At 31.5% G+C, this 9,885-nt stretch overlaps 3 protein-coding genes across 4 annotated transcripts in view; all 3 read left to right on the forward strand.

Annotated features, from left to right (window-relative positions):
* The first annotated feature begins 1,920 nt into the window (after window positions 1-1,920).
* Window positions 1,921-8,216, forward strand: Mys45A (SDA1 domain containing protein Mys45A). 2 transcript variants are annotated; one of them, XM_018457662.1, is made up of 10 exons: window positions 1,921-2,028; window positions 2,237-2,332; window positions 3,099-3,203; window positions 5,270-5,368; window positions 5,457-5,972; window positions 6,053-6,287; window positions 6,519-6,654; window positions 6,748-7,063; window positions 7,140-7,760; window positions 7,978-8,178. In XM_018457662.1, the coding sequence occupies exons 2-10, from the start codon at window positions 2,246-2,248 to the stop codon at window positions 8,176-8,178; spliced, it is 2,316 nt and encodes a 771-aa protein (XP_018313164.1). In that variant the 5' UTR covers window positions 1,921-2,028; window positions 2,237-2,245. The 2 variants fall into 2 exon arrangements, with proteins under 2 accessions (XP_018313164.1, XP_018313165.1); XM_018457663.1 differs by lacking the exon at window positions 1,921-2,028 and having other exon boundaries at window positions 2,246-2,332; window positions 7,978-8,216.
* Window positions 3,417-4,734, forward strand: Orc5 (origin recognition complex subunit 5). The gene has a single exon (XM_018457664.1). It carries the CDS (start codon window positions 3,417-3,419, stop codon window positions 4,728-4,730), a length of 1,314 nt encoding a protein of 437 aa, XP_018313166.1. The 3' UTR covers window positions 4,731-4,734.
* Window positions 8,217-9,452: 1,236 nt separating the features above from the next.
* Window positions 9,453-9,885, forward strand: part of CCT1 (chaperonin containing TCP1 subunit 1) — a 4,783-nt gene continuing 4,350 nt past the window's right edge. The window contains exon 1 of the mRNA XM_018457653.1: window positions 9,453-9,649. Within this exon, the coding sequence (XP_018313155.1) occupies window positions 9,577-9,649 (73 nt within the window). The 5' untranslated portion in view covers window positions 9,453-9,576. The remainder of the gene's footprint in view (window positions 9,650-9,885) is intronic.

The following is a 9,885-nucleotide window of genomic DNA, read 5'->3' on the forward strand; positions in this document are numbered from 1 at the left end:
TCAGTAATTCATAATTATTAATATGTATTTTGTAACTAAAATTAAGATGTAACACATAGGAGATTTCAATAGATTCAAATTTATCTATTTTCTTTATAAATATCCAACTTTGGAATACAGCACCAACAGGCGACGAGGCATTATATTAAGTTAAATGGTCAGCTGACTCAGTTCAACTCAGTTCTGAGTAAATTTTCGATTTATATCAAGTGGATCCAGCGATAAATGAGCTTCATTATCAACCGTTTTACCAATTATAATCAGAAGAAAAAAAGCTCCATTTTAATAAATCTTAGGCCGGTATTCATAATCAGTTCTTATATTCGAGATCGTCTTAAGTTCAGCCTTGAGGTGTCAAGAACCAATAAGAAGGCCGCATTAGGGCCTCTTTCACCAATCCCGATTAACGCTAATCGATGGTTAATTCGATCACCACGATTGCCAATGTGAGAACTAAACATAGAAGAGGAAGAGAGAGGAGACGTTCTGATACATTAAGGCCGCAGCACAGACTTTTGTATAATGCATAAGCGAATCAACCAACCAAAGTTCGTCTTCCATGAAATGGAAGAAAAGGAAAGATTCTGATTGATTCTCTTATAGCGTTTTCGGCTTGGTCGGATTTGCACCAACCTAGGTTGGATTAATGACGTTTTATGCTCTCCTATTATTAGAGCGTGTAACGTCAACCAATAGGAAAGATTAATCCAATCCAGGTTGGTGCAAATCCGACCGGACCGAAAACGCTATTTGTGTGAAATCACACGGTGCGGAAAAAGACTGCGGAATAGAGAATGCGTCATTGAAGCAACCAATTAGCGCTATTCCGCATCTTCTTCATCACGCAAGGTTTTTGTGTTATGTTTACATCGTGCATCAAAGATGTATCCAGGATGAATATAATTTAAACATTACTAACTTTATGTTAATAATTTGCTTATTAAAATGAAATATAATTTATCAAATTGTAAAAACAATTATCACTGTTGCAGTATTTAATATTTTACAATTAATATTTACAATCTTATAACAATTTTTTGAACCGCTTTAACGCATTTACTATCATTTTTCCGCATCGTGTGAACAGAGGATCGATTCTGTATCTTCAAATAAGGTGAAAATGACAAAAGTGAGCAAATTTACTAGGTGTTGACCAATAAAATTATTAGTATTCTAGTAAATTTGCTCCCTTTTGTAATTTTCATCTCGTTTCAAGATACAGAATCGATTCCCTGTATTTTGAAAGAAGGAAAATGACAAAGGGTGTATTCCGAATCAGGTTAGCTTAGCTTATTTTTTCCCCTAGATGTTGGCAGTTCCGTAACTAACCATATGAAATTCTTCTACGTATCATGCAGAATTATTTATCTGAGTAATGCAGTAATATTTTTTTTAATTTCAAGAATAATTTTATCGAGAATCTTTACCATCGAGTAAAGTTTTACTCCGTTAACAATAGTACAAATTAAGAGATTATGGTGATACGCAAAAGCGATTATAATGACAATTAATCAACTGGCTTATATATAATACATAAATATCAAGGTACTTTTTCATGCTGACGCTCGACGCTCATTTTCGGCGTCAATATAAATCACGTGATAGAAATTGACGAATATCAAGCGTTAATTTTGATCACGTGACCTGTTTTGACGCTGAAAATGTCGAGCGTGAGGGTGCCATTAAATGAGCGCGGAAACACGGAAACGCGGAAACGCGCAACCAATCAGTAATCGGTAAAACGCGAAACCATAACAGCGGATCGCTTCTGATTGGTTACGCGTTTCCGCATTTCCGCGTTTCCGAGCTCATGTAATGGCACCCTCAGCATGAAAAGGCACCTTTATGTTATCCCTTCCATGCTTGTATAGCCTTGTGGGGTTCTGTTGCACGTTGCATGTGGAGTACGAAAAAAAGTGTTTATTGTTTGACATACAAAAGAATATGAGATAAGATTGCAATGTTTCATTGAACATTTGAACCGAAAACGATATATAAAGATCAAATAATTTTGAAATCCATGTAAAAGTAAGTATGAAAACAATATATCGTTATTTTTATATTCGCGCTTTTGACTTCTTTAAGAAGTTGCTAGCGTGAGTAGTTTCGACTTTTTAAAAGCTACGAAAGTGCAGAATCTAATTTTGCAATAAAGATGCTTTCTTCATTACTTTTCGTGTTTCGTTAAATCTCATTGCATTTTCTTCTTATAATGATCAATTATTTATTTGTATAGGTTTTAAAAATGGTAAGACATAATAATCAATTACCAGATAATCTTCCACAATTGCAGAATCTTATTAAACGTGATCCGGAGTCTTACAAGGAAGAGGTAAGTCTTATATATATATAAATTTATTTATTGTGTTATTTTTCTATATATTATATCCTTGTTTATATTCCTTATATCATATCCTTGTATTTTGTAAATGTAAATAAAATATGATTTCCCGAAAAGAATTATGATTCATCTGCTTTAACTTTCTAATTTCCTATAAATCCAAGGTATACGTGGGATGAGCTTTAGGATTAAACACAAAATCTAGCAAGTTTATTATGAGTTGATTATTCTCATGCAAAGCAATGCATTATAATCTTATTTTTGTTTCATATTTTATTCTTCATTGATGTATTAGTTGCTTTATCAATTGTATATGTATGTAAGTTTTTTTTCAAACACATGTATTTATGAGATGCTTGATTATGTAATTTTATCTTGTTGTATACCATATTGATAGAACATAAGTATGAAAATAACATATCTATTTTCATATTTGCACTTGGCTTTGACTTCTTTTTCATAAAGCTACAAAGGCTTGCATAGAGCTAGATTTTGTAATAAAGATACTTCCTCATTAGTTTCCATATTTTGCTAGACCTCATTGCGTTTTCTTATCAGGAGACACGGTAGAGTCTCGGCACTAAGCCAAGCACAGTGACACTACCGTGGTTCCTTAATGATTACAGTTATTTATTCAGAGGTTTTAAAAATAAGATCTAGTTTACAAGCAATTCCTGTGTATTTTGTATATATGTTGCATAAAGAAAGAAAATCGCATGGTTATTTCAAATATTTAATGTAATATGTTTATTTACAGTTTCTTCAGCAACATCTGCATTATAAGTCTACTCTAGAAGTTTTCCGTCTGGAGCCCACACAATTCAACAAAAGTCTCGATGAGCTAGTAACCTTCTTGGCTCAGGTTAGCACATACACATATGCTTAAACCATAGAAGTAATAAAAGTATATGTAATTTGGCTAAATTTAAGTATCATCTTAAGTCCATTATAAGAACGTTACTAATTTGTCAAAGCTATTGTTTATCTTTCTCAGATAAGTGTGACACAATTAGCGATAAAAACTAAAAATTGATTGTGTACTCCAATTTTATTTTTTAAGTATTAAGGTTTAATCATGGAAAAATATTTAAAAAGGATAAGAAAAAATAACATTATATGCCGTGAGGAAATTATAGCACGGCTGTATTCTTTAATCGGCGTAGCAGATGAACCGATGCCAGAGAGCATTTTCGTTTATGGACATATGGCTACTGGAAAGTCGTTAATTATACAAAGTTTGCTTGATTATTTAAAATATAATGTTAGCTATGTCAATTGTATTGAGCATTTAGGTAGTAAACACATATATAATTACATCCTGGATGATTTAGTCACGTCTATAAAAGAATCAAGTAGTGACTCACAATCGAAATACAATTGCGACAATATTATGGATTTTATAATTGCACTTAAAAAGATTTCTCGTAGTGATAAACGTCCGATCGTATTAGTATTCGATAAATGTCATAAGATAAGACATTTTGATGTAACTTTTTTACCAGTGATCTTAAGACTCAAAGAATTAGCCGGTATCAATATATGTACGATTTTGATAAGTGAGATCGTGTGGGATAAATTCAATACCAAGATAGGCGCATTGAGGCCTATAAAGATTTATTTTCCCCAATATACGAAGGACGAATTAGCGCAATTGTTATTATTTGATAAGCCAACGAATTATGATATAGATTTTTATAAGAATTATTTGAATCTTTTTCTTTCTGTATTTTTCCGATTTTGTAGAGATCTAAACGAGCTTCGGCACATGGCTAAAATAAATTTTGCAAAATATGTAGAACCTATTGAAAGTAAGCGAATCGAGCCAGATAACATTACTGCACTATGGAGGAATATCTCTGGTACTTTGAGATCCAACTTGGAAATTATTTATCTTAGAGTTTCTACGAGCGATTTTTTGCAACCCGATTATCAAATGTCTCGAGAAATTGAGTCGACGACAAAGCTGGCTTTGAGTTTCGAACTACCGTTTTACGCGAAGTACATGCTAATCGCGGCGTATTTAGCTTCGTACAATCCCGTAAAGTATGACAAGCATATTTTTATGAAGCAAAGTAGTAAGAGAAAAAAAAAGATACGGTCAATTAAGAAAACGGGAGAAGATGCGGAAAAGAAATGTCGAGTATTTACCATCTCGAGAATGCTCGCAATCTTTTGCGCTATTCTCGATGAAAAAGTAGACATCAATGCTAATTTACTCGCTCAAATCTCTACCATGTGCCAGCTAGGTTTATTATCTATCGTCGGAGATAACATTACGCAGTTGGATGAAACAAAATTCAAGTGCTGTGCAAGTCACGACTTTATTATCGTTGTAGCTAAAACGGTTGGCTTTGAAATAAAGAATTACTTGAGCGTGAATATGGCTTAAACATTCTTCATATACACAATTTTTATGTTCATTTTTAGTTATAATTTTATGTGTGTGTTTATTTCTAACAGCTTTTTGCCTAACATTTTATTATACGAAGAGTTCTTAAGTAATAAAGAAAAAAACTTACATATTTATTATTTAGATATTTATATTAGAATAAGATTTTATTTATATATGTATATGAAATATGTAATAGTTTGTAATATAATGAAATAAATTTAAATTATTGAGAAATTTAATTTTGTGTGTAAATTGATATGATAATTTGATTTTCTTTTTATTAAAAATTTTGCAAACACGTACATTATATTTATTTAAACATTTCTTATTTTGCAATGTTAATATTTAAATGTTTAAATTTTAAAAATATAGTTATCGATTGTGTACATAAATATATAAGTAATGTATATAACAATAGTGTATAGATAATAACTCGTTATATAATTTATTAACTGCACAATTATTATTCTTATAACTTTAAGAAATCACTTAATAAAAAATGGGTGCTATACATGTTTGTATGCATATTATTACAGGTTGCCCATTGTTATCCAAATGATTTGAAAACATATCCTCAAGAGATTATCGATATATTACAAACTCATAACATCATACTAGACAATGAAATGCGAATGGTAAGCATGATATACATAGAAATTAAATTGTGCTATCGAATATGAATGCACACAAGTTATTACTACGTTATAATTATATTCGTTACAGACATTTTGTAAAGCGTTGATTCAACTACGCAACAAATCCCTCTTAGAACCTACTGCACTTCTCAGTTTATTTTTTGAGCTTTTAAGATGTCAAGATAAGATCTTGAGACAGTTCCTCCAAACGCATATTGTCACAGATATTAAAAATATTAACGCAAAGCACAAAAATGCCAAAGTTAATACAGTGTTACAAAATTTTATGTTTTCTATATTAAAAGATCCTAATGTCAGAGCCGCGAAGATGTCTGTGGATATTATGATAGAATTGTATAATAAAAATGTTTGGAACGACGTTAAGACTGTCAATGTTATAGCAACAGGTTGCTTTTCGAAAATAACAAAAGTAATGGTTGCTAGTTTAAAATTTTTTTTGGGAACTCATTCGGAAGAAAAAGAAAGTGATGACAGTGATTCAGATGATGAGCCAAGTATGAAGGAAATTATGATGGCTAATAAAGTAAATAAAAAAACGAAAAAACGTCAGAAGCAATTAAAGAAAGCTAAACAATCATTCGTAGTAAGTTTAATATTACAAAATTCAATGTAATATTTATAAGAAATGTAAACCGTAACTTTTAATTTTAATGTATTTTTCAGAAAGCTAAAAAGAAGAAATCTAAAGCGCCGCAACATAATTTTTCAGCATTGCATCTAATTCACGATCCACAGGATTTTGCTGAAAAATTATTCAAGCAGATAGAAAAAAATAATGATAGATTTGAAGTAAAACTTATGACTCTGGATGTTGTGTCTAGACTTATTGGCTTGCACAGTTTATTTCTCTTGAACTTTTATCCGTATATACAAAGATTTCTTCAGCCTCATCAACGAGGTAAGAGTAATAGTATTACATAGTTATTATAATTTTAATTTTATTATTGCTTAATTGCTAAATATTTAAATTTTTAATTAAATATCTGTCTTTATTTAATGTTTTAAGGTATGTATTCTATATTACTGTTAATCTTATTGATTGTTATATAAGCTTTATCAATTTTTATTCTGAATCATGTAAAAAATATGTAGTTTCTACGTTTTTATTTTTCTTTTTATTTTTTTTCAGAGGTTACAAAACTTTTACAATTTGTAGCTCAGGCTTCACATGAATTAGTACCACCTGATGTGTTAGAACCCGTTTTGAAGACATTGGCAAACAATTTCATAACGGAAAGAAATTCTGCAGATGTGATGGCTATCGGGTATGTAAATCTATTTTAATAATTTATTTGTTACGAATATGCATACTGCGTTGCTTATACCGCTATTTATTTATAATATATGTATATTTCCAGTTTAAATACTGTACGCGAAATATGTACACGATGTCCGTTGGCCATGAATGAGGATCTGCTTGAGGATTTAACACGATACAAGCATTATAAGGAACGTTCCGTTATGATGGCAGCGCATTCTTTAATTGGAACGTTCAGACGTATAATGCCCGATTTATTACGTAAAAAAGACAGAGGCCGTCCTACAGAAGCTAATGTTATGACAAAGTCTTCCAAATATGGTGAAATTCGAGCAAGCGACTTTGTACCAGGAGCAGAAGTTTTATTCAATCAACCTGCTAAAAATACTGAAGAAACCAGTGATAGCGACGAAGAAGTAAGTGAAAACATTCAATTATTTTTCCAATTATTTATTTTTGGTAAAAATTATATAAAAATCTATTCAAATATAGGATGATGACGAGTGGATCGACGTAAGTGAGAACAATGAGGAGGAAATCAGCGACGAGGAAATCAGTGACGAGGAAATCAGTGACGAGGAAATCAACGACGACGAAATCAGTGAGGAGGAAATTAGTGACGAGGAAATCGACGAGAACGAGTTGACTAGTGAATCGGCGAAATCTTCCATTAGTGAAAATAAGAATGATAAAAATTTAACGTTATCACATAGTGAGAACAATAGTGCGCAGGATACTTGTGAAGCGGATAGTGGAGAACAAAAAACAAATAAAATTTTGCAAAAGAAAAACGCTTTAACAAAGCAGGAAAAGAAGGCACAAAAATTAGAGAAGAAAGCAAAACTTAAATCTGAAAAAAATGAAGAATTAACGGCTGAGAGAAAAACAAAGGCATCTGTGATATCTGCCGAAAGATTACTCACGGATAAGGATTTCAGAAAAATTGATGTCGCATTAGCAAAGCAAGACGTAACGTACATTAAACGTAGCGTTAAGAGAACGCATGATCAAATAGAGACGAATAAAGGTGGAGAATTGGTAAAACTTAGCGATATAGAAAACATATATAAGAAACGCAAACATGATAAGGCTGCCCGACAGAAATCTGTTAAGGTACGTAGAAAGTGTTAAGGATTATTTATACTGGCCGTAATCTATAAGAATTGACCAGTCACAGTCGAATGAGAGAGGAATAGTCGACTATGATTGATCAATTGTTACAAATTATAGTTATATAATATGGCATAAGTTAACAGGTTACGGCCAGTATAAATGATCTTAATTTGATGTATGAGAATAATATAGCTCAGGTACATCATTAAATTTACAGAAGGGGCAAGAAGAACGAGACAAATTCGGTTTCAAGGATCGGCGACAAAATCCATTATGCAGTACCACAAATCGTGAGAAGAGAAAAGGAAAAGCATTTTCAATGTTAAAACAGAAATTAAGAACAAAAATAAAGCGATCTTTTAGAGAGAAACAAATAGCTCTTAAAAATCATCTGATAAAGCAAAAAAGAATGAAATAATTGGTATTGTAACTAACTTTTACTCCGCATTTTTCTTAATAATAATACATATGTACAATTTGATGTATGTATATAATGTACAATATAATATGTACAATAATGCACTTTTAAGTATATTCTGATTAAAAAGCTAAGAATGGACTTGTGTGCGTGTGTATTTGTAAGCACATGTCAGTGCTTTCCTTTGTATTTTTTATTCTCCTTCTTTTGTATAAGTACTGAATCATAATTCTTTTGTATTTTATTGTAAATTATGACTGTGTCATAATTTTATTAAGATTACATCAACAATCAGCATCATTTTTCGATGAACGTAATTTCCAAAGTTTTACGTATATAAAAAGAATCTCGTCTCACGTTATATTTATTTGTGAATAACAGAAAGATCATTATATTGATATTAATTTTGACTGTAGAGATAAGACAAGAGAAATTATAATCAAATAAAAAATAAGACAGGATAAATTGTAAAGAAATTGTTAAGTAAATGAGATGTAAATAGAAATATATTGATAATAACGAAAGTGATCGAAAATTATTTGTAACTTGGCAAATCGAGTCTGTTGTCTATATAGACAGTCATATTATGTCTACGATTAGATCTAGAATCTTCTATTGAATATCTCTATTCTATTTCATGCTATTCTACATAAATTGAAATTCTCCCGTGTTACTCTCTCACTAGAATATATATGAGGGATAAACATCCTCATATACTGAATATATTGCTAATATAATATATATATATATTTTATATAAAGTGATCCCAAGATTTTATACGTGCAATTACACTTTTAATACGCGCGATAGCTCATTTCGAATTTTATGAATCGGAATAAAATTCGTTTCTCTTCTTTTGACTCTCGATTGCAATCTCGATTTTTTATCGGAATAGTCTATGTTTATTTGACTTTTCTAATTTAATTGAAAAATTAAATATTAAATCCTATTTGATTTTCTTTTTTGCTACACACTCATGATTTTCGAAATTAATAAAAGCAAGATGCTCCGCTTTTTGATCCAATTCAGTCCAATTCAGTTCAACTGATTGCCAATCACGTTCGAGGATAAAACGCGTGGCCAATAGTTGTTGATGTAGCATTTGACCATAAAAGGAAAGGAACAAAGGAAGTAAGAAATGAAGTTGGGACTGACAGTCATTGGCTGGATTTGGGAAGCGCGCTATAGCGTATTATATGTTATGCATCCTTGTTTCACGTCTAGTGGACGATGAAGATAGAATGACACAATAGCGCTAATAGCGTCTCCCCGAACGCAGCCATTATTGTTCGTCTTCACACGCGGCTTTTCTTGGATTGTTCTCCCGATTCCTCGGCGTCGTCGTTAAAGTAACGTGGTTTTGTACTTACGTTTCGAAGTAACAACGAGTTTTTTAAAATGTCGACGGTAGCGAGTCCTTTAGCCGTTGGAGGCATCCGACAGTCGGGAGCACCGGTGCGAACCCAAAATGGTACGAATACTGATCAGCCCACAGAATTTGGTTATGTCATGTCTCGTAGTCCTTGAAAAGGATTTTGTATTTTGTCGTTTTTTCCATCAAGAAATGGATTTCTATTCGCGAATTTACGAAACAGAATTGTCAATATTAATATCGAGTCTTGAACAATTAAAATTAATAAAAATAATATTAAGAATAATTTAATTAATGGACTTACATTTAATATAACATTAATTAGTAATAATGAG

The sequence above is a fragment of the Mycetomoellerius zeteki genome, unplaced genomic scaffold (genome assembly GCF_001594055.1).
Source record: "Mycetomoellerius zeteki isolate Tzet28-1 unplaced genomic scaffold, Tzet1.0 scaffold653, whole genome shotgun sequence".
NCBI classification, from domain to species: domain Eukaryota; kingdom Metazoa; phylum Arthropoda; class Insecta; order Hymenoptera; family Formicidae; genus Mycetomoellerius; species Mycetomoellerius zeteki.